Genomic DNA, 27,715 nt, shown 5'->3' with positions numbered 1-27,715 from the left:
TTGATGCAGGTGGAGGAGAGCTCTGGTCTCACTTGAGTGTATCTCTTGCCACGTGAAGTGGTTTTGGGAACAAGAGAAATGTTTGGAGTTACCCTGCTTTATGGTTGTTTTGAGGAGGCTGAGCCAGTCAGTGAAGAGGCCAACTCTGCTCTGTGGTTCTGTTTGGCTCCTGGCTTCTGGCTCTTTGGCTGCTACCAGTGATATTTTGTTGCTGCTGTGAGGAATGTGTTAGGGCCTGGATGCTCTAGTGGTTTCCAGGCTTCTGGGGGTTTGTTTGATTGTTTGCATTATCATGTAAGGTTAAACTTCTAGTGTGAGATTGTGCTCATCAGCCAAATGACTGCTTTAGAAGGACACTGTAGCAGCTGTTTGGTAGTGCTTCAAACACTACCTGCTGTGTTCATCTAGTCTGCTGTATTTTGATGTGTATACAGTAAGATTCTTAAGTTTCACAATGCAGCATTTCATTGCTGTTCATAACTATTAAACGAAATTATCCCTGCTTTACAAATAGAAAACTAAGACTTAGAGAATAAATGCCCAAAACCCTATGACCATTGTTACACATAGAGCACAGAATAGATTCAGTGCACCTGTATTTAATACTTTCTGAAAGACCTCATAACTATAAACATTTTACCTTATGTATTATTATTATGTATTTACCTTATGTATTATTAAAAACAACAAAGATGCCAAAAATTAATACTTTTTATATACCTTTTCTATTTTCCCCCCTAAATCTATGCATACGGGTGATTTCCTTGCTTGCTTATTTGTACAACACATGCATGCCATGTTCCTGGAGTCCATAAGAGGATGTGTCAGTTTCCCCAGGAACTGTTTGATCTGCCAGATAGGAGCTGGGATTGAACCCTTGTCCTCTGTAAAAGCAGCCAGTGCTCTTCACTGCTGAGCCACCTCTTTAGCCCACTTTTCTATTTCAGGCTCTTCACATAATGTTTTCTTTCTTCCCCTCTTCCTCTTCCTCTTCCTCTTCCTCTTCCTCTTCCTCCTCTTCTTCTTCTTCTCCTCTTCTTTTTTTTTTTTTTTTTTTTTTTTTAACAGACAAGGTCTAATATAGGCCTGGAGCTCGCTATATAGCCAAGTACCTTGAGTTCTAGGTAACTCTCCTGTTTATTACCTGAGAACTGGGGTTACAAGTTTGACTCCCCTGCCCAGTTATAAGGAAAGGTTTCACTTTGTGTAGCTCTGATTGTCTTGGAATTCACTCTGTAGACCAGGTTGTTTGCAGAGATTCTCTTGTCTGCCCCCACCCCCCACCCCCCACCCCCCACACTGGGATTAAAGGGCTGTACCACCGCCACCTGGCTCAGAGACCTTCATTGTAGCCCTGACTGGCTGGTACCTTACTGCTTCTCTTCCCCAGTGCTGGGACTATAGTAAAAACCTTTTTTATGATCTTGAATCCAAGGCTGTCTTTCCATAGCAGCAGATTTCTTTGTCTGATCTTGGCATAATGTACAGGGCAGACTGGATTTCCAGCTAGTTTTGTTGCATATCTTTTGCTTGCTTGTTTTTGAAACATGGTTTCTCTGTGTAGCTCTGGCTGGCATGGGACTTGCTCTGAAGACCAGGCTGCCCTCCATCTCAGAGCTCTGTATGCCTCTGCTTCTGTTTTTCAATGCTGGGATTAAAAGTGCATACTACCACAACCTGGCATGTGAAATTGTTTTAAATCAGCTTTTTTCTTTTTAAAAAAGATGTGTATGTGTATACATATTTATTGGTGTATACACACCCAAGTGCTGAGGTTGTAAATGTTTTTCACAAACTTCTTCAAGATGACATGCACCAACAAAATCAACAGGCAGAAAAAGTTGCCAGTGCTCTGCCAAAAACTTGATATTTTGTTAGAGGGAAAAAGTCAGGTAACAAGCTGTAGGACTGTAACGTATAGGCCTAGTGAAAACCTCCCATTTTAGGGAGTGTTTTGAAAATCAGCCGGTGGCTCTGAAATCGATAGTGGCTGTGTTCTTCATGCAGACCAGTGAGCATATGGATAGGATAGTCTGAACAGGTTCATGGGAAGGAAGCCTTGTGAAGGTCAACAAGGAGAATGCTGAACGGGAGCCTTCAGTGGATATGCTCTGCAGGACCATGCGTGTGCTGTAGGTTGTGTTGCTGCTTTTTTCTGTCTCCTGTGCAGTTTTATGGAGAAGTCTTTTGAACTCTTTGGGGAGATAATGGAGTTGGCCAGTTTTTCTTGAGACATGGACTTGATGTGTAGCCTTGTAGAGATTGTTCATGTGATTCTTCTTGGCCATTGACATTAATGGTTTCCTTTTGCCATTACAGTCATGTTCTCACCATCTAGACTAGGGTGAGATGGTAAAGACAAGATGAAGTTTCTTATTTTGGCAGTTTAGTTTCCCAGGAGGTTTTGACCCTCACCATTAAAACAGCTCTTGGTCATATTTATTGAGCTTCTGCTAGGCAGTGTATTCATCTTTATAGCTGCAGCTATAAACATGAAAACTGTATTTCTATTCTTTTCTCTGCATTGTGGAGGTTGCTGCTGTTTCTGGTTTTGTATAAGCTCTTGGCCTTCAGAGCCTTGTCTTCCCATGTCTGCGATGGGTGTCAGAGCTCTCCTTGAGTGCTTCTCTGTTCCTGAGCTGCATGTTGTAGAGAAGCAGTCTCCAAGGCACAGTCTGTGGCAGGCAGCCACTGTTGTGATCATTGTCTTGATGCCACTTGAGGCCAAGCTGTGTATACAGTTCACACGCAGTCCTGTTTTCCTGTTACCCACAAAGGCTCGCTTTTTCTGTGTGTGTTTAAACAGAGAATGGCTTGAAAAGGAAAACTGGCTCTGAAATAGTCTCCTGCAGGTCTAAGACTGTCAAGGCTCCTGCATTGTAGTTTCTGATGGAGTGATTTCTTACCACTTTGGAGAGCTTATGTTGTTTTCTCAGTACAGCCTGACCATTTTTCTGCTCACAAAACTAACTGCCTGCTACTCTGTGCTCCACTAAGTCTTACTGGAGTTTAGCTGGTGATTGGAAATTTGTCATAGAAGTGCTTGTCTTCTGTCCACTGGGCTTGCCTTATACCAGGAACTTTAGTTTGAGCCATGTGCACTTGCTTCCACCATTAAAGCCTGAGTCAGTGGTGGGAACAAGATTGCTTCTCTCAGTTTATAACAGCTAAAGTTACTTAGTGCCCTGTAGTGCCAGGGTCTGCAAAGCTCTCTGCCATATTGAGTCCACAGATAGTTGCTTTCCTTTTGGAAATCAAGGCATTAAAATGAATATATCCAGGGCTTATGCTGGGTGCTACTAAGAGGAGACACACTCACATTCTTTAAAAGGCAGGACCTGGATATATCTGGGAACAGATCCATTACAGTCCTGCCTGTGTTTGAAAGTTTGAAACATTTCAGAAATAAATTCTCTTGTATAAAATGCCCCCAATTATATCATTAAAATTAATTTGTAGCAAAATATACAGGTAATGAAGGATACAAGTTTTTAGAGTACGCTTCCTAAAAGGAAGATTTAATTTGTTTTGAAGCATCTTTTAAAAAAATGTCAATGTCAGCTGGGTGTGTGGTACACACTTGTAATCTTGGCGTTTAAGAGACTGAGGCAAGAGGGTTGTCAAAAAAATACAGGCCAACCTGAGCTCTTTATGTAGTGTGTCCCAAGTTAGCAAGGGACAGTGAGAACCTGACTCAAAAAAACCAAAACAACCAGACCAAAAAAAACCCAAAAAAACCAAAATACAAAAATTTCAAGGACTTGGTGCAACAGGGTGAAACTGGGCAGTAGTACAGTTTGCTGTAGTACAGTTTGACAAGGCATCTATCCCCAGGTCAAGTAGAGAGGAGTTAGATTCACATGGTTTTAGCCCACATTAAGTTCCATATTTAGACTAAAGGAGGGTCTTATATAGGATAGTGGGAAGTCACAGATTTCTTATTTCTCTCTTTCTTTCTTTCTCTCTTTCTTTCTCTCTTTCTTTCTTTTCTTTTCTTTCTTTCTTTCTTTTCTTTCTTTCTTTCAAGCAGACTTAATGCTTTCCCTCTTAGGAATATGCTAGACAGATTTGAGAGTAGAGAAGTAGGCTGAAGAAGTACACAGTTTCAATTGTTGAGAAAGGGGGTGGGGCAGAACGGGAGCACATGGTATGATAAGATGTCTTCAGTTCTGTAACATACCTGTCTGTTTGTCTTCCCCCATTTGGCAAAAATTTCTGCAGTGTTCCTGCCTCTGTGTTGTTTGTAAACTAGACTGTAATGTCAGGCATGGGCACTGTCCTGTTCCAGTTAGCATTTAGTGTAGTCTGGTGTCCACAGTGGGTATCCATAATTAGTTGATGATGATTAGTGAAGCTGAAGCTATTTTTTAAACAGGGCCCAAGGGATGCAGACAGTGATGAAAACGACAAAGGTGAAAAGAAGAACAAGGGTACGTTTGATGGAGATAAGCTAGGAGATTTGAAGGAGGAGGGTGATGTGATGGACAAGACCAATGGTTTGCCAGTGCAGAATGGGATTGATGCAGACGTCAAAGATTTTAGGTTTGTATATTTTATGCTTCTGATTTTTTGGATGTGGGCTGTGGGTTTTTGTTTTTATTTTAGTCCCTCCCGTCCTGTTTGAGTTTTAAAAATCTAGTACAGATGATGCCATAGAGTTGTAAACTAACTGGTAAGGTGAAATTTTCCAAGAGCTGTCCATGTTTTATACTTTGCCCAAATAGTAGAATTTGCATTTGTATGGAACTGGGCTTGCAGAGTGGTTCCACAGAGGACATTTAGTAGTTCTAGAACTCCCTAAGTTGGTCCCACACCACTATACACCAGAGCCATGGACATTGAGGGATGTGTCTCTCTCTCACATTGGAGGGAGAAATAGCTGTGATGTTTTACGCCTTCTCCTATCTCATACACACTCAGCAGCTCCAATATATATATATGTAGGCTAGTCACCAGTTACTTCAGCTGGAAGAAGCAGTTCAGGTGCAGAATAAGAGGGGCTCACTATGTAACCCAGGCTGGCTTTGAACTTGGCAATCCTCCTGCCTTGGCCTCTGAGTGCTGGAATTTCAATTGTATACTGCCACACCCAGCAAATGGCTTGTTCATAATCATGTACTTTCATGGATGCCTCTTATCTCGTCTCTGGTCATGACTGAGTTGCAGATTTCCCTGAAATAGAACATCCATAGTATTAAATATTTGTCTTCTACAGTTGATAATCATTCTTCTTTATGTAGACAAGCTTTAGTTATGGTGTGTAATTTTAAAAAGCCTTTAAAAAATCTTTGTTCAGTGTTATACATACACATACAAATAATTTAATGCCATTCTAAAGCTAATGGGTGTTTATTTGCAGACAGATAGAAACATGCATTTTTATACCCTTCTAATACCCACTAGTATAAAAAAAGTTTTGTATCATTTGCAGAAGAATTGAAAGTGTGTGTATATATATGTGTGTGTGCATACACACACATATATACTGTATAGAATTAGAGTCTTTGAAATTTGAGACAACGGGCAATAAATACTTACTAGCTATGTTATTTGGATATGTTCACACAACCTAGCCTCCATGAGTCACAAGCACCTTGACCAGTGCTTTTTGAGGTATCTGGCTGGGGCAGGAGTGGTGGAGGTGGTGGTGTATGTGATAGAACATGACAATGACAATTCCTTTAACTTGTACCAGCTTTTTTTTTTTTTTTTTTTTTTAGAGATGGAGGGATTGAATTAGGCATAGGCTACTCTCCCTTGCCTGTACTGGGTTCAGAATTGTATAGTAATTATAGTGGGTTATGGAAGTATACGTAGGTTTGTGGTATATCTCAAATCCCAGAACAGTGTACTCAAAGCCTTTGACCCAGGTTTCACTTTACTCTTCGGAGTGTCATAGATGGAGTATAAATATACGAGCCTAGCTTTAGCATTGTCTTGGAGTAGGAGCTTGTGGTCAGTAATGATACTCTATACATTTTTGATGTTTTTGAACTGATTTCCTTCTTCCATTTCCTTGGCAGGTGGGGTAGTGTTCACCACTGGTAAAAAAATATAAATAATACATGAAACCCTTTTTATTAGAATCATTACAGGAATTGGAATTACCCCTAGGAACCAACTTTAGGTGTTTTGCTTTATTTTGAAACAAAGTCTCCTGTGAACTCCATCTTGACTTTGAAACTTGCTCTGAGGCTGGGATTATAGGTGTGTGCCATTATGCCTGGCTCAGAAAACCAGCCATTCCAGTTTGCTCTGTGTTTCAAGAGGATCTCCTGCTCTGGTGGAGCGGATTTACTCATGTTGGTGGGGAACATTTGTTTTTGTTTTCATGGCTGCCGCAGGCAATACTGTTTTTAGTTTACTCTGTGTATCTTCAGTCTAGATTCCATAGTGAAGTAAAATTACAAAATAAAATTGTATGTTAGTAGCAGATGCTGATACATGTGCCAACAATGGAAGGATCATTCTAGAGGCAAGGTCTCTGGTTATTTTGTAGACCGAGCTTTCAGGATTGCTAATGAACTATGTCAAGGACATAAACTGGGGGTTGCTGTAGTGTCCCTCCTCGATCAAAATAAGGTTTAATGCCCTTTATTTCTCTGTTTAGCCGTACCCCTGGTAATTGCCAGAGCTCTGCTAATGAAGTGGATCTTCTGGGTCCAAACCAGAATGGTTCTGAGGGCTTAGCCCAGCTGACCAGCACCAATGGTGCCAAGCCTGTGGAGGATTTCTCCAACATGGAGTCCCAGAGTGTCCCCTTGGACCCCATGGAACATGTGGGCATGGAGCCTCTGCAGTTTGATTATTCAGGCACGCAGGTACCTGTGGACTCAGCAGCAGCAACTGTGGGACTTTTTGACTACAATTCTCAACAACAGGTACAGTGTGTGTCTTTTTCACTCTTCCCTTTCTTTCCAGCCAACACGTTATGGGGGGTGGGCAAGGGTCTTACCAGCTTACCAGTTGCTTTTGGTCCAGCAGTGGGATAAGTTTTAAAAGCTCACTTTCTCAGGAAGCTCGCTCTTAGGCTGCAGTTGCTGGAAAGAGAGCACCCTGTTCTATGTGCACCGTGGGGAGTGGAAGAGCATCCTCTCAGATGCTAAGTTACATTTGGAAGATTTCTATTGTATGCTGTTGCTGGTTTGTTTTGTTGTAAAAAATAATGAGGGGCTAGAGAGATGGCTCAGTGGGTAAGAGCACTTAGTTTGAAAACAAGAAAATCCAACTCCAAGTTTCTAGCTGTCGTGTAAAAGATAGAGTAGCTGTGCATGCCTGTAGCCTAGGATTGGAGGTTAGAGGTAGACATGTTGTGGGGCTTGTTAGCCAGCCTGATAGTCTAGCAGAAACAGGGGCCTTCAGAATCCATCGTGGACCCTGTATCAAAAAGTAAGATAGAGAACCATAAAGGAGACATTTATTTACATATGTACACAGTACTTTTGCCAATAACCTCAGTATAATACCAACCCATCAGTCATGTCTTTTGTTTAAATTAGTTACTCTAGATATAGTCTAGAACAGTTAACAGACATTCTGATTATTGTAAAATAATAAGAATGATAAACTGAGTACATAAAACACTAGAAGGTCTGCAGTGATTTGTTTGGTGCCTGGGGAAGGGTTGGTCATGAGCATTTCACCTGAGCAGACATCTGCAGAGGTCAGAGGAAGATGTTGAATGTTTTCTTCTTTGCCTAATTCCCTTGAAACAGGGTTTCTCACCAAGTCTGGAATACAGCACTTTGTCTAGGCTGGCCATTTTCCTAGGCTAGCCAGGCAGTAAGCTCCAGTTACTCCTCACCACCCCACCCCACCCCACATCCCAGCACTACACATTGTTTTCTGTGCTCTCACATACTGAGCCAGCCCTCCACACTTCATTCTGTTTTCAAAGTTTCTAGAAACATTTGTTGATGTGTTTACTGTTTTAGTCTTTTTGAGACAGTGTTTTTTATGAACCCAAAGCTGGCCTGGAATCTGCCATGTAGCCCAGGATGGCTCTTGTCTCCACTTTGTGCTTTTCTTTCGAACCTGCATGTCTATGTGCCATGTGCATGCAGTGCTCAAGGAAGAAGAAAAGACTTGAATTCTCTTAAGCCTGGAGATGTTTATGAGCTGCAGTGGGGTTCTGGGAAATGAACCTGGGAGCAGTCAGTGCTCTTACCCATGTAGTCACTTCTTCAAGTCATTGCTTTTAGCCTCTTGGTAGTACTGAGATCACAGGTGTGAGCCACCATGCCCTAAAACAATGGCCATCAGTTCTGAAGGCACAGTAAGCGTAATTCATTAGAAAGGAAATGAGAATCAGAGGGACTGCTTTGTAGCTTCACAGCCCACAGAAAGTCTGATAGATATTCAAACATGCTCTGAGTACATTTTTGTTGCTTTCTGCAGTACTGGGAGTAGAGCCTGTGCTTGCCATACAGGTGCGTACAGCTGAGCCATACCCCCAGCCTATGTGTGATTTAATTAGCAAGCTTTTTTCCCCATAGAATGAAAAGTATAATTGAACATTATTCTCTCTGTAGCTCCCACTAGCCTACAAAAACCGTCTCTCTTGTTTTTATATTTTCTGGTCTTTACTGGTTCAATGTTTTTGTTTTCTATTTTAATTGAACCCTTTTTATTTAAGATAAGTTTATCTGGGGCTGGAGAGATGGCTCAGCAGTTAAGAACATTGACTGCTCTTCCAGAGGTCCTGAGTTCAGTTCCCAGCAAGCACATTGTGCCTCAAAACTCCCTGCAGTGTAATCTGATGCCCTCTTCTGGTGTGTCTGAAGATGGCTATAATGTTCTCATACACATATAAAATCTTTAAAAAAAAAAAAAAAGTTTATTTCCTTTGGAGTTTTTTTTTTTTTTTTTTTTTTTTTTTTTTAATTTTGGTTCTCTTTTATCTAACTGTCCTTTACTTCATAGTGAAGGAATTGTGGTCTTTTTGGTTTATTAGTCTGTGGTTTCATATTACCAGGAGTTCTGGAGTTAGCTAATAGGACTTAAACATAAATGAACTTTTGTCTATATCAGAGATACTAGTTGTACAGATGTACAGTGTCATAGATGGCTTTTAGACTGGCTAATTTAAAAAGATTTTGCATTTTGGAACCTGTTGAGTTACAGCTTTTCATAGATGTCTTAGTTTTTGGTGTTTAGGGATATTGCTCCATGCATAGACTATGAATTGGGTGTTGAGGCCCACACTCTGCCTCAACACTTTTGCCTCAACGCTTTGGGGCTAAGTGCTCTGGTCAAGAGAGAGTGTGGCTCTTGGGGCAAGAGACGCGAAGAATGGAGACAAGACAGGGTGTGATTCAGTCTCTTCTATTTTCTCAAGTCTCCCCTCAAGTCTATCTTATTGAAGGGAATTCTGAGGTATTTATATACACAAGCAGGAGAACACAGGTGAAAACATTTTACCACGTGCACCATACAGCTGAGGTCACTAAACAGCAAAACAAGCTATGTGGGATAAACAATATATTTATCAGAGTGTGCTTCAGCTGTTATAGGCTTTTGACAACCAAGTCTTTCATCAGGATATATGGTTCCAGATGGCTGCAAAGTTGATCTAGCTGCTTTCTACTAAAGTCGGCTCCCAACAATTGGGCATTAATTGTTATATCCCATGTTTTAGTTAGGGTTACTATTGCTATGATGAAACACAATGATCATGAGCACTTTGGGGAGAAAAGATATTTGGCTTACACTTCCACATTGCAGTCCATCATTGAGGAAGCCTAGGCAGGAACTTAAACAGGGCAGAAACCTGGAGGCAGGCACTGATGCAGACAGAGGCCATAGAGGAATGCTGTTCACTAGCTTGCTCCTTATGGCTTCCTAAGCCTGCCTTCTTAATAACCCAGGACGACCAGCCTAGGGATGGCCCCACTCAGAATGGACTGATTTCTCTCCCATCAATCACAACTTCAGAAAATGCTTTACAGGCTTTTCTGCAACCTGACCTTATGGGAACATTTTCTAAATTAAGGTTCCCTCCTCTCGGGTGACTATAGCTTGTGTCAAAGTTGACACAAATCTAGCCAGCACATTTTATATACCCTAACTATTGTTTTTTCCTCCATTCATGCCAATGACATGTTCATCTCCTGAGTTGTGTCGCCAGTCTCAAATTAACTCTTTCTGAGTAGATACATAGTTTTTAAAACTTTTGTCTTGGGCATCCAGATAACATCTGACAATCATTATCCTAAGATGTCCAAGTGTTTTTCCAAACACAGCTTTCCAGAGGTGCCTGTAGAGAAGCTTGGAAAGTTAAGGAGGAAGGATCGTTTTTCAGTTGGTATGCATTCTTACTTTAGCATTTTATGTTAGTTTCTTTCTGTTGCTATGATAAAACACCATGACCAAAGAAACTTAGAGCTGGAAAGTGGTGGCGCACGCCTTTGATCCCAGCACTTGGGAGGCAGAGGCAGGCGGATGTCTGAGTTCAAGGCCAGCCTGGTCTACAGAGTGAGTTCCAGGACAGCCAGGGCTACACAGAGAAACCCTGTCTCGAAAAACCTTAAAAAAAAAAAAAAAAAAAAAAAAAAAAAAAAAAAAAAAGCAACTTAGAGATGACAAGGTTTATTTGGGCTTCCAGTACTAGACAGTGTATCATTGCAGGGAGACATGGCAGCAAATGGCAGGCATGGCCATAGGAACAGGAAGCAGGAAGCTGACAGCTCTTATCTTTGACTGCAAACACAAACCAGAGTGAACCAGAAGTGGCTTGGGTCTCTAATCTCTAAGCATCGATCCTCGGTGATGTGTTTCTTCCAGCAACGTCGTGCCATCAGCTAGATACCAAGTGTTGAAATGCTTGAGACTGCGGGGCATCTTGTTCAAGCCACCATACTTCTTACAGGTTTAACTACATCCTGCTCCCGCTCTCAGGGCCAGCTGCACTGTTCTCCTTTCTTTATGTGCAACCAGAAAGTCCTTATTTCTTGAACTCCATTATATGAAGTGGCTCAGTGGGCTAAGACCCCAAGTGTCTTTTCTTTGCCTGCATGTGATAAGGTGTTATTGCTGTGTCCGTTTGTGAGCTGCGTTACAGCAAGGGCTATCCTCTGCTTTATTTAGCCCTTTATCCTCTGCTTTATCCTTTAGCCAAATGAGCCTTTAGGGGGCCTTTCCTCTGTTTCTGTTGGAAAGTTTCCCAAATTAAAATTTGAAACTGTAATACCTGGGAAAGTTTTTTGGATGTTGTTGGAAGATTTGTTATATAACCTCCATTAATACAAGAGTACAGTGAATGGCCAGGATAGTTATTTCTTGGATCAGATGAACTGTTTTAGAGTCACTGTGTGGCCCTCTGACCGAAAACCACGGCCTGTCACATCCAGAAAACATTCTTTTGGGACCCAGTTTTGTGAATTGGTTCAGGGAGATTGTGGCTTCGTGGGCTACTCATAACAACATGTATTTAGTACCCTTTTCATCTATAGACAAGTGTATCTTTGATGAGTAGAGCAAAGTTTTCTGTTTGGTTCTCTTCTTCCTTCAGTCATTGGATGCATTTCATCATTTAAATAGTACAAAATAGCACTCTATGATAAGAGGTGGGATAATCTTGGAGAGATGGTTCAGTGGTGTTAAATGCACCTGCTGCTCTTACAGAAGACCTGAGTTGGGCTTCCAGTACCCATTTGGGTGGCTTACAACTGTCTACTGGTACCACCACCGATTTCTACTATCTAGCTCTGTCTGTCCAGAAATTTGCTGTGTAGACCTGGCAGGCCTTAAATTGTGTCTGTCTGCCCATGCTGGGATTAAAAGTATATGCATTTAATGTCTATTTAATGACTATAAAGGTGAATAGGCACTATGCATTTTTACTTACACTGAGTAAGGCACTTTTTAGCAGTATCTATATATCTATCTGCCTGCCATACTGACTGACTGTCTATGAGACTGTGTGTCTCGTGTGCGCACACACACACACACACACACACACAGTCTTGATATTTTTCTTTTTCTTTTCTTTTCTTTTCTTTTCTTTTCTTTTCTTTTTTTTTTTTGGTTTTTCGAGACAGGGTTTCTCTGTGTAGTCCTGGCTGTCCTGGAACTCACTCTGTATGTAGACCAGGCTGGCCTTGAACTCAGACATCTGCCTGCCTCTGCCTCCCAAGTGCTGGGATTAAAAGTGTGCGCCACCACCGCCCGGCTTGATATTTTTCTTAACTGGCCTGGAACTCATGAAGTTTCCTGATTCTATCCTTTCTTTTTAGGAAGAATGTCTAATGTTTGTGGATTTTGTAGTGTTTATGTGGAAGCAGGTGTAGACACTTGGATGTTAATATATTAGTTAATTGTTGACTTACGAGTTCTTCTGGAAACCTGAGTTCTGCTGCAGTGGAATCATATTAAATCAGTTGGTGTAAGTGCTATCGGTCAGGCATGAGAGGGCTCAGTGATGACCAAGGTGTGTTTGGTGGACAGAGGTGTTTGGGTGTTTGGGTGGACAGAGCAGAGGGTGTTTGGGTGGACAGAGCAGAGAGGACTGTATATAATTATAGTTTGCCTGGACTGTAATTCTACCATTGAGTACAAGACTGCATTGAGAATGAGTCTCAGATGTGGAGGTCTTGCTTAAACCAGATGTGTCTCAGACAATACCCTAGGCAACTGAGGGTTGTGCAGCCAGTGATCTCAAGCACAGTGTGCTCTTTGATGTTGGGGTCTGTAAATGAGGAACAAAGGGTGGTCATCTTCCTTTTTTAATTTGCTTTAAATTGTAGGGCAGCTTTATTTTTGTTTTGTTTTTCTTTCTTGGTGCGGTGAGGGGGAGCTAGTGTGGACAACTACAGAGTAAATGATCTAGTCCCTGCTCTTTTCCATTGTGACGTTTCCCATTGACGTTTGTGGAAGTTGGTTTTGTAACAAAGTGTCAGCTTTATTGAGATACTGGATACTAAGCGCCAGTGAGTAGGGGAAAGGTGGTCTTGTCTTAGTCCTTTTTATTCTTCGGGCTTTGGATTCCTTAGTTTCTTCTCTGGTCATTGGTGCTCATTGTGAATGTGACCTTTCAGATTTATAAGAGCAAGAGTTTTGATTTCTTGTTTGCTTTGTTTTATGGTGAGGGACTGAACCAAGATCCGGTACAGGCCCAGCACATGCTCTGCTTCTGGGCTGCTTTACCAACCCATAGTGTTGAGGGTGTGCTTGTGTGTGTGTTCTAAATGTATGTTATGCAGAGGAGTGTGGAGAAAACACTACATAAAAAAAAAAATGCAATGTCAAGGTATTTAAAAGCAAAATCTATATTTGTTTCTTTATACATATGAAGCATGAAGTATTAGCTCATGTTGAACATGAAAAAGATTCTGGAATGCTTGTGACTATAATATACGAGGAAAAGTGTACATTGTTTCCATCTGCTTGTAATAATTTAGAGGTATAAGGCTAATAGTAATTCTTTTTGGAGAATATTTCAAGAGTTTGAAGACTCCCAATTGAAGACTATACTGCAGAGGCTCCCGGTGGATAAAAGGTTCATTTACATGAGCCTGCAGGGTTGCCACTCATGGATGGGCCTCAGTCTAAGGCTGTTTTCTCCACATGGTATCCTTTTTGATGTCCTTCTGGAATGTTCTTTCCACTTTCTTGCTTTTCTGTTTTGTCTTCTTAATCTTGAAAAACAACCTCCAAAAGCTTTTGTATTACCAAATTCATGCCATTCTGTGTTATATTTGAGCAATTTTTAAATGAAATATCATATAATTTTCCACTTATATTCCCACCAAAAGATGTTGGAAATCATTACCAAATTTCATTATATGCTCACCATGTAACTGACACTAAAAATGTTATGTCATCATAAGTTAGAGCATTGATACATTTTATTTAGAACACTGTCAATTGAAAAATAGCATAATATAGCATAAGACAGCATCTCATGTTACTGGGACTGACCCAGAAACTGTTAATTGTGTAGCTAAAGGCCTTGAATTGATCCTTCTGTTTCTATCTCCTGAGTGCTGGGATTATAGAGTGTGCACATGTGACTTAAAACTGACTATAACTGGCTGCAGGGGATCGAGTGCTCTCATCACGCAAGTGCACTTTGAAAACACACACACACCCTTTTCCGTTTCTGTTTCTCTCTCTGTCACACACACACACACACACACACACATTATTAGTGATTAACTTTCGTTCTCAAGAAGCCATAAGTATGCATAACTTTAGTGTTTTGATTTTGAGACTCAGTCTCTCTTTGTAGCCATGGCTGTCCTGGCACTCCTGCATAGATCAAGCTTTTCTCAAACTCAGAGAAGGGCCTCCCTCTACCTGCCTCCTGAATGCTGGTCTCTACACTGGATTATTTGCATAGCTTTAATGCAAAACATTTTTAATATTCACAAGTGTCCTATGTGTTGTTAATGAGGAGAGAGCTTGATATTGACTAGTTATATTTAAGGGTACCTCAGAGTTTTAGTTTGCTCAGTTATACAGAAACATTTATTTGGTAGAGGATTGGGTTTTAGTTTTGATCTGAGATCTCAGAAATTATTTCCCCTAGAATAAATCAGTCAAAATCAGTATCTACCTCTAGTCCCCTTCCCACCCGCCTCTTTCCAGCCCTGGCTGTGCTGGAACTCATGTAGACTAGGCTGGCCTCAGACTTACAGAGATCCTCTGCATGCATCACCACGATTGATCGGAATTAGTTTTTTATCTGTTAAAGAACAGTGAAGGTTTTGTTGCTTAAATATAACATTTGTTTGTTTAATATGTATGGGTATTTGGTATGAGTGTACGTATATGGACCATTGACACTTGTCTGACACAAACAACAGTAAAACTTGTGACAAAAAGAAAATGGTGAGATCTTTTGGTCTCTAGTATTAGACTGTTCCCTTTCCCCCTTCTTTTCCTGGGAATGCAAAGGCTTCTGTTAGGTAGATTTGTCTCATCTTCACATTCAGCTTTAGTCATAGCTTTCTTTTGAAAGGAGTATAACAAGAAAACTCTTCTTTCATGATAACCTAGCATCTTTTCTTGCAACTTCCAAAAAAACGTGTGTGCGTGTGCGTGTGTGTGCACAAGTGCGTGCATACATACATGACATGAGGGAGGAGAGAGAGAGAGACCATACAGAGGACAGCTTGTAGGAGTTTTATACTGGTAATAACTATCTTTTATAAAAAGCCCCCTGAATGGCACTTGCATTGTGTGTTTTTGAGCTTTTGGAACAGGAACATTGCCTTTTATAAACTCATCTAGTGAACAACATAGAAGGAAGTCAAAGCAGTTTGTCATAGATACCCAAACTGTGCTTTCAGTATTCATTGTGACTTTGAAATATTTGCTGGATTTGCCCTGTGCTCCGTATGCTCCCTGTGCTCCAGCTGTAATTAGCATAGCTTGCTTATCTGTGCTGTCCTGCCATAAGCGCTTCCTAGTTATGACAGGGCTAGCAGAACTTGGGTCTGCCACCAGAGGGCATTAGTGTGAGTTTTTAAGGGTCTTTGTAGACTGTCACTTGCCAATTACCCAATTTTGTTCTGAGTACTTTACTTGTAGTTAGTAGTGTACCAAAGAGAATATGACAAAATTGACAGAATCTAGTATATAGATACCTAATTAGCTTTTGTTATATTTACTACAAAATATTGTCAAAAAGAAAATCTCCCATTTTTCTTATAATCACTAATTATTTTTTTAAAAAGATTTATTTTATGTATATGAGTACACCATTGCTCTCTTCAGACACAGCAGAAGAGGGCATCAGATCTCATTACAGATGGTTGTGAGCCACCATGTGGTTGCTGGGAATTGAACTCAGGAACTCTGGAAGAGCAATCAGTGCTCTTAACTGCTGAGCCACCTCTCCATCCCCATAATCACTAATTGTTAAGCAGTTGTTAACCACAGGCTACATGTGGACTCTTGCAAGGCTAGTGTATGTGGTTCCTGTTAGAAGTAATAATCCTTACCTTGAACTGTGACCACAAGAGGGTGGAAACTACAGATTTAGGTTACATGGGAGGATTGCTTTTACAGTATTCACATATATGGTTCTATGAGTGTTTACAGTGTATAAATACCAAGTATATGAAGGCTGTAGGGAGGAAAGTCTGCAGTGTTGTTGGATCATGTCAGGATGTCCTCAGCAGTGACATTCTACATGTATCACCATTATCTCCCAGTTCCTTACTATATGGAAGCCCAACAGTGGGAATTTTCAGTGAGATAGGTTTGTTAAAAGCAGGGCTGTGAGGGTAGCATAGAAGCAAATAGAAGCAGTTGTTGAGAATGTGACTGTTTCAGAAAATTTTAGATTTTTATGTGGCTTTTACCTTGGTTTTTATTTGTTTGCTTTTTAAAATTATTTCTTGGTACTTGGGATTGAACCCAGGGCTTAATACAAGCTAAGTGAGTGTTTCATCACTAAGCTGTATTCCCAGTCTCTTTATTTTTTCCCTTTTGGCTACTTCTCTTGTGGACTGCCTCCAGTCGCTGAGACACTGTTCTTGAGATAAACTTGCAAAGCCCGTGCATAAATGCAGCTTCTAAGACACACTGACTAGCTTCCATGTTAGGTGCTTGAGAACTTCATCTAGTCTCTATCTCACTGCTTGGTGTTAGACATGTACAAGGTAATGCCTTTTCATTTTTATTAGCATCATGGTGAAGTTTTTCTTTAACCTTTGAAAAGGAAAGCCAAAGGGTTTTTTTTTTTTTTTTTTTTTTTAAATCTGTAATATGATTATGTTTCCTAAGGACTAGCAAGATGAAAATCTGTTTGTTTGTTTGTTTGTTTTAAAGACTGATTTGAAGTATAGAAAGTAAGGTTGAGGTTACAGTGGCCATTGTGTTCAACGTATGCAACTTTTATATAAAAATATTTGTGAGTGCTTGGAGAGATGGTTCAACGAGCACTGGCTCCCCAGAGGATCCAGGCCAAATTCTCAGCGCCCAGACGCTCACAACTATCTCTGACTCCTGTTCCAGGGGATCAGATGCGCTCACGGTTACAGGCAAAACACCAATGGACATAAAAGAAAAATAAATTACCAAAATATTTTTAGGCTTATGTGTATGAATGTTTTGCCTGCATGTATGCATACATGTATATGCATGTACCAAATCTTTACCTGGTGCCCAAATAGGTCCTGGGATTGAACCTGGAGCAAAAGCAACAAGTGCTCTAATCAGCTAAACCATCTCTCCAGACCTGTTTGAGACAGAGGTAGGGTATAAAGCCACAGGATTAAATCTCTATGTATATAGTAACAGTAAGAATAGTTGCAGTAGTAATTTTGAGGTGATGGCACCTTCTGATGTCTCATGATAAATATGGCTGTAGTTCAAGGTCTGTACTATTTTTAGATAGCACCTAGTGATGGGAACTGGGCTGTTGATGGGTCCTGTAGAGAGAACAGGCGGTTGGAAGCTATGCTCTGGGAATAGGGCTGGTCGGCAGCGTGTCTCTGGAGGAAGCCTTCTGAGGCTCCTCACACTCCAGCTACCAGCTTCACCTTTCTTTATCACTCTTCAGGATAAGATGTTTCTGTTCCTTGCATAGTAAATATTTGCTAAATGAATAGGTGAATCACTGACTGAATATTCTATATTAATCAATGCATTCATGGGATCATTTTAGTGAGAAATGTTTTACACTTTTCTCTCTTTCCTGTGAATTAAATTTTTGTGTGCAAATGCAGATGCCACCAGCGTAGAGAGTCAGAGGACAGCTTGTAGGTCCTAGGGATTAGCTTCAGGTTGTTAGGCTTAGAGTTAGGGACCTTACTGGTTCAGTAGAAATTTGTCAATAGCTGCACTTCTGTTCATTTCACTGCCCAAGAATAATAAGATTAAGAGACCCTGAAACTCCCAAAGCCAGGCATTTCTCTAATTCATTCATTAGGAAGAGCTGCTATTTTAGGAATGTATGCAAAATTATTTTTCTAGAGAATAAAGCAAACTTTTCTCATCTTCTCCAAAGCATGACTGGGTAAGAACTCAGTACTTGTTGGGTCTTAAAAGATCTTTGGGTAGACTGTAGCCCCTTGGGATCATGTGGAAGTAACTTTGCAGTGTTCTTACCTGACTTTAAGGTATACCTCTAATCACTCCGTGCTGTAACGTACTTGCTGGTTGCTACTAAGAATTTCTCATATGTGTGTATATCAGGAGTTTAGGGAACATGAGACATAGGACCACTCTATGGAGAGGGGAGAACTAATTGAGGTAAGAGAGAATAGATAGACTGAAGCTTTATTCCTCCGAGGAGTGGAGCAGGCCTGAGGTATCCTATTTTGTCAACTATCATGTGTAACAGAGGCTAATGAAATTGTTAAGAGATTTCAAACCTTTCACAGGACAGTTCTCTGACTATAACATCTTTCTCTTGCCTCAGCTATTCCAAAGACCCAATGCACTTGCTGTTCAGCAGTTGACAGCCGCCCAGCAGCAGCAGTATGCACTTGCAGCAGCCCATCAGCCTCACATTGGTAAGTCCTTTAAGCCTGTGTCTCTTTCTATTTAGGAGAGGTAGATGCTGGGAAAGCCAGTAACTTACACTAATATCGAAGTCCATCCTAACACTTGGGACACAGAGTTTAGAGGATGCAGTGAATTCCAGGCTAATCTTATCTGTATAATGTATAATACATTTGAGGTGAGACTGGATTATATATTGATTGCCTGTGTCCAAAAAAGAAAAAGCAAGGGTGGATAGAATTCAGACAAATGCCTCGTACAGAGTGAGCGACCTCTTTCTTGTATCCAGTTATTTTTTGCCCCATATTTTATTTTTGATGCACTAGACCTGAACTCATAATACTTCTCTAGAATCTGTCCCCCCTTCTCCCATCAGGATTTAAATAATTTACTAGAGAAGCGACTATTGATACTTCTTGGTAAGATTTCAGGCAACAGTGCTGGGTGTGGTGATACACACATTTATTCCAGAATTTGGGAGACAGAGGCAGGAGAACCTCTATGAGTTCAAAGCCAGCCTGGTTTACCATATAGTGAATTCCAAGCCAGCCAGGGCTACTTGCCTACCTGTGTTTAGCTCGCTGCAGTCGTGACTAGACGGATCAGCTTCTCAGCTCATTGAACAGCAGATAGTGCTTTTTTTTTCCTTTAAGATCCATCTTTCAAGTCTTTTCTTCCTCTTCTTGGGATGAGTTTGGCAGGCATTTTAATTTCACTTTGACTTTTCTGTTTGGACCTCTAGTTTTAGATCTCTGAGACAGGATGATGGTGTAGTCTCAGCTGGCCTTAGACTCATGTCAGTTCTCCTGCATCAGCCTCCCAAGTGTGACTGCTATGCCTGGCAGCCCTGCCAGACCTTCTTAAGGGTTCTTCAAAATAAAATACCCTGACTGTAACTAAGTAGGAGGAGAGATTTCTTTTATTCTTGCTTTAAAAGTAACAGAAATGATCAGAAAGGACATGGCAATCCTGGATGTGGTGTACAAGGAAGAAGAAAGAGTGTTTAATCCCACCCTAGTTGTAACAAGACCCTGCCAGTGCTGTTCTCATGTAAATTGTCATTAATACCAAAACTGATTTGAAACATTGTTTTTAATAAAAATAATTCCTCATTTAATAAGAGTGTTTGAAACAATTTTACTATTAAAATTGAAAATTAATATGATTTTAAGACTTGGAGATGGAACTTAGAGTATGCACAGTAGATTCAGTGTCCCCAGCAACATAGACAGTAAAGTTAATTCCTAAGAGTCTGTCTAGCTGGATTTAAAACTGTAACAGGGCCAGGGATAGCTTGGAGGTAGAGGGATTGCCTGGAATTCAGGAGATTTGAGTTTGATCTTAGCAAGGAATACAGAAATGGTAAATAAATGATTTGTTGCAAACATTTCTTTTGTAAAGATGGGAGAGGTTACCCAAAATGGTTTATACTGGGCATTGTAGTCTAGCACTTTGAAGACTGAGGCAGGAGGATTCAAAGGAAGTAAGTTCAAGGCCAGCATAAGTTACATAGTGAGACTCCTACTTCATAGAGCCGACCAGAACTGGGGTAAAGCTTGGTAGGTAAGAATATTTGCTGGGCAAACAAGACCACCTGAGTTCAAATGTTCAGTGCTCACCTGAAGGCAAGGAGATCCTAGCTTTGGGGAATGGGAACAGGAGGATCCAAGGAGCTTGCTGGCCTGTCTGTGTGGCTAAAATAGCAAGTCTCATGTGCAGCAAGACAACTTGTCTTAAAAAATAAGGTAGAAAGCCTTAGACCTATGGGTCTCAACCTGTGGGCTCCTGTATCAGATATTTACATTGTGATTCAAAATAGTAGAAGAATTATGGTTATGAAGTAGCAATGAAATAATTTTATGGTTCGGGGTCAATATAACATGTGAGAAACTGAATTAAAGGTTCATAGCATTAGGAAGGTTGAAAACCACTGCCATAGAGGAAGGCACCTATTGTCTTCCTCTATCCTCCCTGTGTATGTATACACACACACACACACACACACACACACACACACAGATAAATGTCACTATGACTTTATTGAGGTTATATTATCTTTGTGAAATTCCTCTTTACTCTCAACCTGTTCTCTCTTCCTTTTTGTTTTCTTCATCTATACCCTGGAATGCTAGCCAAACTAGAGAGGTGTGTAGTAGGGCTGCAGTTTGGTCGTTTGTTTTTACTGACAGGTATGTTTCCAGCAGGTTTAGCTCCCGCTGCGTTTGTCCCCAACCCATACATCATCAGCGCTGCTCCCCCAGGGACGGACCCCTACACAGCTGGACTGGCTGCAGCAGCGACACTCGGTGAGACACGTGCTGCATGGGCGGTTTGCTCACCCGCTAGAAAAGTCCTTTGAAATGGGCGTGCCTTCTTTCTACTCTGCCAAATCCATGTCTTCAGTCACAGTGTCTCCTGATTTCAGTGCCAGTCTCTTGTCAGTCGTAATTCTCTACTTAGCTATTGTCCCATTCTGCCTAGGAAAATAAGGTGGTCACTTATTTTGTCCCACAGTAGCTTAGGTCCACCGAATTGCTTGTTGATAGGGTATCTGCTCAGCTTTTTCTGCTGGTTTCATAGGGAGCTCACCGTTTTCTTACCTTCATTGCCTTGTGGCTTTCCCTTCCTCTGGTCCCCTAAATTACATAGCTTTTGAGCATATTTCTTGACACTTCTCCCTTGGATTCCTCTTCTCCCTGCTCTGAAGTGTGGCCTGGTACTGCTCTTGTCATTGTCATTGTTATGCTCATCATCAGAGCCTTAGGAGATCTGATGGTTGGTCCTTGGGATTAGTATTACAGAGGCACTCTAGTGTTGTGTATACCATCCACTCTCCATGACTTGTGTGTGAAGCTGACCAATTCACCACTCTTTTTTTCTTGAATGGTCACATTGGCTCACACCATACACTACAGCCAGCCCCATCTGATTTCAGGTTCCTTACTGTACCAACTTGGGCCTTTGTCTCTGGATATTAATCATGGTTTGTACCTGGGATGATCTGACTTTAGTCTGGATTACCTGTTGTTTCTCTGTTGTTGACAGCTCTGGGTTTTATTTGCTTGTGGATGGTTCCACAATGGTCTTTTCCTTCCCTGAACTTTGATTTTTTTCAAAGTCAAAGTACCTTTTTCCTTTGACTCTGTAGCACAGTTGCTAACTCAGAGGGGTCATAAATGTTAAGTGGCTTCATGTCAATATGAAGACAAAGACAACAAATAACCTCTGAAACTTTTAGGATGCACACCTGTTAAGTTACACTCCTTTTCAACTTAGTTTCAATGTAAGATTTCAGTAACTGTTCTGTAGTCCATTTACCTCTGGTGTGGTTCTCAGTGATGATATAGGTTATCTTCAGAATTGCTTCCCGATTTGGATGGCAGTCCTGTCAGTAGTATGACCATGCCTGGTTACCACTAATGTTTGCCACACCCAAGTGCTATGCGATGTCCTTAGTGCTGCTGTTCTGAGTTTTTTCATCATCAGAATGATGAATATACACTTAATGTAATGATAGGTTGTTTGCATATTATCTAGACTACAGATGATTTAGTCTGCCAAATGACGAGAGACATTAAGTACCCAAACTACATTAAGAAGGATTTTGTTAACACCAAAATTGAACCAGGAGTTCTGTTTAGACAGTTTCAGTGAAGCACTCTGGGGTGTTTAATTTCTACCACCTGACCAGGGTCCAAGTAATAGAAGTACCAGTTCAAGGATTTGAAGGCAAAGTGTAAGTGTTTAGGGTGCTGTCCTTGCAGGCTACACCCATCTTCTCAAAAGCGAAGGGCCACACTTTTAACCCGGTACACCTGCTGTGTGAAGAAGAAACCCAGGCACTTGGAACAGTTTCCTTTACTACCTTTCTCCCCTCCCCAAACCCCCTGTGGCTTTCTTTACCTTACTTGTCTGTGGACACTTGTCAGGGGAGTTTGGAGACTTGTCATTTTCTTTAACTTGGAGACCAGGCTCTTAACTTGTTTAGATTCTGAAAAGTCAACAAGGCACTTGAATCCATGTTTACTGTAAGAAGAGGGTCTGTATTGTAACACATTTTCTCAACAACACTGGGCATTCTTGGTCATGGTGAACCATAGGCATCAAACAGCAAGCACCTAGAAATGCTGGAGCCTATCATTTGGCAGTGATGCAGTCTGACTGGCTTGTGGCGTAGAACCTTGTGAGTGTATGCTGGTTTATTTTTGTTTAATGAGAAGCAGGTCTTGCCAGCACAACTGTACTATTTGGAACATCTTGCAGCATAAATGCAAGGCTGCTCACTGTTAGTCATGCTGCACGTGCTTAGCCTTGTGCTGTGACTGAGAAGGAAGGCATGTTTTACCAGATTCCAGGAGCTCTTTGAACACTTTCTTATTTAGTCCTTCTTGTGTAAGTTTGTTAATTATGCAAAATACACTAAAACTATTTACTCTTAGAGCCCTGTCACTGTCTTGAGGGTGAAATAACATCTTTTTTGTTTTTTTGGTACCAACTTCAGCATAGAATTTTGACCTAGACTTTGGTCCCACCCGGCTACTCTTTGAGCCACCTTATTACGTTCAGATCTGCTGCTTTGCCTTGTGTGGTGGACTTTGGAGCTGTCACTTATCAGCAGAGAAGGTGAATAGTTGGCTTGGAGCAGAGTGTTGAGTTTCTGTGTGAGTCAGGGTTAAGGTGCACTGTGCTTTTGTCAATAGCAGTTGGCTTGAAATGTGAGACTTGATATAACAGTGTGTGAGTGTGTACTTGTTGTAGTAAGTAACTTTTGTGACTTTAAACATGGGAAAAAATAGTCACATTGTACATGGAGGTCCCATTATGAGAAGGGTCATAGATTGCATCTGGGGTTAGTGATGCAGGGTCTTAGTAGCCTCAGCTAGTCCTCAGGTGACTGGTGAAGGCAGAATACAGATGGAATTTGTTTTCTTCCTTTCTGTTTCAGCTCATGCACCTTTTGCGTATTTCTCTTTCACAGCAAACTTTGTCTGATGTCTGTCATGCTTCTTTTCTTTCTCATGGGGTAAACATTACTTCTGGCTGGGTATGCTGGTTCATGTCTATGATCCAGCACGTGGGAGGCTAAGGAAGGAGCAGCTCTAGATTGAAGCCAGACTGGGCTACATAGCACTACCTTGCCTGACAAACAGATCTTCGTCTCAGCAGCTTCTCCTGTTTTTAAGCCCCATTTCTTGAGTTCCCCTCCCAGCCTCTCTTTTCAGTAGCTTTACCACCTTATCCATGCATGTCTAGCTGTAGTGCAGCCTGGCTTCAGAAGACCCTGCCATGAGGATCAAATACCATTAGCCTCAGCCCCTCCCTCCTCTCTTGTAAATACTAGCTAGCACAAATCTTTGTGTTCTTTAATATTTTTTGGATCTCACGTTTCAAGATCTGAATAATTCTAAGGTCATGTTTTTTAAACTTCTCTTACCTTTCTCTGGTTCCTTTTAGGCCCAGCTGTGGTCCCTCACCAATATTATGGTGTCACACCATGGGGCGTCTATCCTGCCAGTCTTTTCCAGCAGCAAGCTGCTGCAGCTGCAGCAGCAACAAACTCTGCTACTCAGCAGAGTGCTCCGCAGGCCCAGCAGGGACAGCAGCAGGTAAAGTCACTCCTGGGAGGGTGGGTGGTGTGTGGTGCGTCCTACTGACAGACCAGTGAGTGCCTGTGAGTGCATCTGTGTGCAGGTGACTCACAGCTGATGTTGATGTCTTCATAAAACACGGGGTGCCTGTGTGTGCATGTCCACATATTTGCTCCAGTGTTCATTTATTTGATTATTATTGTTGGTGAGTGTTACATGGGCCAGAGGCTATTAGCCTCTGCTGTCATTCTTCAGGAGCCAACCACCTTGTTTGTTGAGACAAGTATCTCTCACCCATACCAGGCACTCACCAATTAGGCTGGACTATCCAGCCAGTGAGCTAGGAATCCTCTGTCTCTCCTTCTCTTGACACTGGGATGATAAGTCCATGACCATTACATCAATGCTGGGCTTTGAGTTCTAGTTCACATGCTTGGGCAACAAACTTAATGACTTTTGTCAAATTCCACCTCCACCCCCAACCCCTCCACCTCTTTTCTTTTTTTGAGACAGGGTCTCACTGTGTAGACCAGGCCGTTTTCTGAACTCAGAGATCTATCTGCCCCTGCTTCCTGGGTGCTGGGATTAAAGGTGTGAATCACCATGCCCTGCAAGAATGTCAGAGGGGGTTCCAGGACAGCCAGGGCTACACAGAAACTGTCCCACACACGCACAGTTTTAGAGGGCTTAGATTCCAAAGGATTAGTGTTTATGATGGCTCATGGGAAGGTAGTAGCAATAGCTAAGAGAGAGGGCAGGGAGAAAAAGTGTTAGTCCACATCTCAGACCACAAGTGGAAAACAAAGAGCATACTGGGAAACTCCAAGCTCACCCTTACTGGCCTACCTCCTCCAACAAGGCCTAACCTCTTAATTATTCTTAAACATGTTTTTACCACATGGAGACAAAGTAGTCAAACATGAACCTATGGGGCCCATTTTCACCTCAAGCTCCATACAAGATAGAAAAGAAAGTGTTGTAGTTAAGACTTTTGTGCTTTCGTTTGGGATTTTGCTAAGTTGGTGTTAGCTCAGTGTTTTCCTAGCACGTATAAAGCCCTGGATTCCATCCCTAGCACCATGTACAACTGAGTATGGTGGCATGCCTAGTGGAGGTAGGATGACGAATAGTTCAGAATTTCCCTGAGTTACACACTGAGTTTGGAGGTGGCTATGTAGCATGTACAGATACTTCCACACTCAGTGCTGAGACTGCCCCATCTGCGCTGATCCTCCTAGTCCTTTTTTAGTCTTTTGTCACCTATGTGACAGAACTCAGACATAGCACTGCATTTCCTTCCTTCAATTTATTTTCTTTTGTTTTATGTACAAGAGTGTTTTGCCTCCATGTATGTATGCGCATGTGTCCCCTGGTATCTGCAAGGCCAGAAGAGGGCATTGGCTCTACTGGAACTGGAGTTGCAGGCAGTTGTGAGCCACCATGTGGGTGCTGAGAACACAACCTGGGTCCTTAATTGAGAGAGTCCTTACTGTTAATTGAGAGAGTTCTTACTGTTAAGCTGTCTCTCCAGCCCTGTTACTATATCTTCCTTATTGACTAGAGTGCACAGACTTTGCCCACCTTCTTACTGTCTGATCTATTTGATTATAGAGCATGCTATTTTCCAGTTTTTTCTCTTTCGTTTCTCTTTGTCTGTCTCTCCCCCTCACCCCCCTACCCATCTCTCTCTTTCTAAGACAGGGTTTCTCTGTTTACATCTGCCTCAGTCATGCTGGGATTAAAGCTATGTGCCACCACTGTCTGGCATAATCTACTGTTTCTAAAGGTTGTACTTACAACAAAGTATACTAGAATGGACTTTTACCATATGATGGGATGAATTGAATTTTTATTCTAGTAGTCATTCTGTGTGATGAAACCATTATAATAAACATTTTATTCCTGGCAGTGGTGGCTCATGCCTTTAATTTCAGGACTCAGGAAGCAGAGTAGGTGGATCTCTGAGTTTGAGGTCTACAGAGTGAGTTCCAGAACAGCCAGGGCTACATAGAAAAACCCTGTCTTGGTTGGAAAAACCAAAAAGGAAGAAAGGCACCATTTTATTTTTGCTCTCATTTAAAAGACTGACTCTAGTAGAGCATGTGGTGTGTCCTCTGTAACTCCTGTGAGATAGTATTTCTGTTTCTTATTCCCAGGTTCTTCGTGGAGGAGCTAGCCAGCGTCCTTTGACTCCAAATCAGAGCCAGCAGGGACAACAAACAGATCCCCTTGTAGCAGCTGCAGCAGTAAATTCTGCTCTTGCCTTTGGACAAGGATTGGCTGCAGGTATGCCAGGTAAGGTTTGCACTGATGTTCCTAAGAATTTTGTGTGGCCAAAGAAGTATGAATTCTGGGAGTGTTTTTGGCTTAGGACTGGGGACTGGCAGGGATGATACATACTTGCCCTCACTTAGACCAGAAGTCGATGATGAGAGCTTTGTTCTGAGCCAGTCGTTGGTTATGGTTATCTGAACACGTGACGGAAATGTGTGTCTGTATATGTGAGAAGGTGAGCTTTGCTTTGTTGGTCTCTTTTGCCTCAGGACTTAAAATGGACAGAGCGATCATCCCGTTTTCACAATAGTCTTTGGTTTTGGTCAGCATTCAGCCTGTGTGTTTGAGTAGCTTGACTAAAAAAGAATCCTTGTGTACTCTTAAATAGTTTGAATTTGTAGGATTTCTAAGTGCTATTTGGTTCCCCACTGAGTTGTAAATGAATTTATGTGTCACCACTGTTTGTTGGTCTTTTCACTGCTTTGTTGTTGGACATAGATTGATGTCATGTACTTAATTGAAACAGGTACTTAATTTTATGACACTTTCCTGTCTGAATATAGCCATTTATAAACTGAGAAGCCTCAACTTGCCTTGTGTATTTTGTTACTTAATCTCTGTGTTAGGTCTTCTGTGCATGTGCACACAATTCTTAACTAAGACCTGGAGACGCTTAATAGCAGTGAATACTTTTGTCAGTTGAACCTAGCCTGGCTCTTCTCACTGTCTTGTAGGGTACTTAGCCTGGATTAGTGTGTGTTATGCAAATACTGTGGTGGTTGTACTCATGCTTCTGTTCCTTGTGTAGTAAAGAAAACAATAAATTGGTCTTGGCTAACACTTTGATGGAACGGTATTCCCTGTCCTAAATTGACAAGCAGAAGAGAGCGCTCCTGTCCCTTAAGTACTGTGAGACCCTTCTTTCTTTAATCTTCCCAAGGCCTTTTATAGATCAGGCAGTGAATGCTCAGAGATTCTAGGAATTTCAGTTGTGTAAGTGACAGAGCCAGGTTATACATCCAGGTTCATGTGATCCCAAAGCTGGATTTGTCTCTATTTATAATATGTTGGTACCCAATACATATTTTCCTTGTGTAATTCAGAAGTTTCTTTGATTATTGTGGGCTGCAAGACTCGTGTGTGTGACTCAGACTGGTTAGTACTGAATCTTGTTTATACTATAAACTATGAGTTCAATGCCCAGTGGAGACTGGCATCTGTCTTAGTTACTTTTCTATTCCTGAAATAAGGCACCATGATTAAGAGTGAGTTTATTTGGGGCTTACAGTTTTAGGGTGTTAGAATCCAAGTCATACTGGCAGAGAACATGACAGCAGGCTTGGTGCTGGAATAGTAGCTGAGTGCTTCTATCTTGATTCATAAGCCTGAGGTAGAGAGAG

General features: G+C 41.5%; 1 protein-coding gene and 1 non-coding gene across 30 annotated transcripts in view; both read left to right on the top strand.

The window, feature by feature from the left end:
* Positions 1-27,715, top strand: part of Pum1 (pumilio RNA binding family member 1) — a 113,409-nt gene that overhangs the window by 56,698 nt on the left and 28,996 nt on the right. For 11 of the 29 annotated variants that reach the window (XM_034501738.2, XM_076934113.1, XM_076934112.1 and 8 more), the window contains 6 exons: positions 4,376-4,542; positions 6,611-6,881; positions 18,371-18,464; positions 20,643-20,759; positions 23,908-24,059; positions 26,198-26,336. In XM_034501738.2, the coding sequence (XP_034357629.1) occupies positions 4,376-4,542; positions 6,611-6,881; positions 18,371-18,464; positions 20,643-20,759; positions 23,908-24,059; positions 26,198-26,336 (940 nt within the window). The remainder of the gene's footprint in view (positions 1-4,375; positions 4,543-6,610; positions 6,882-18,370; positions 18,465-20,642; positions 20,760-23,907; positions 24,060-26,197; positions 26,337-27,715) is intronic. The other 18 variants (XM_034501751.2, XM_034501750.2, XM_076934110.1 and 15 more) reach the window with 5 other exon arrangements.
* LOC117709677 (small nucleolar RNA SNORD103/SNORD85) lies at positions 26,421-26,493 on the top strand. Its single transcript, XR_004606923.1, has one exon. It is a non-coding gene; the product is annotated as a small nucleolar RNA SNORD103/SNORD85 (small nucleolar RNA).

The sequence above is a fragment of the Arvicanthis niloticus genome, chromosome 5 (assembly GCF_011762505.2).
Source record: "Arvicanthis niloticus isolate mArvNil1 chromosome 5, mArvNil1.pat.X, whole genome shotgun sequence".
In the NCBI taxonomy this organism is placed as follows: Eukaryota; Metazoa; Chordata; class Mammalia; order Rodentia; family Muridae; genus Arvicanthis; species Arvicanthis niloticus.
The sequence above is the reverse complement of the archived record's forward strand: the minus strand, read 5'-3'. Positions and strand labels throughout refer to the sequence as shown.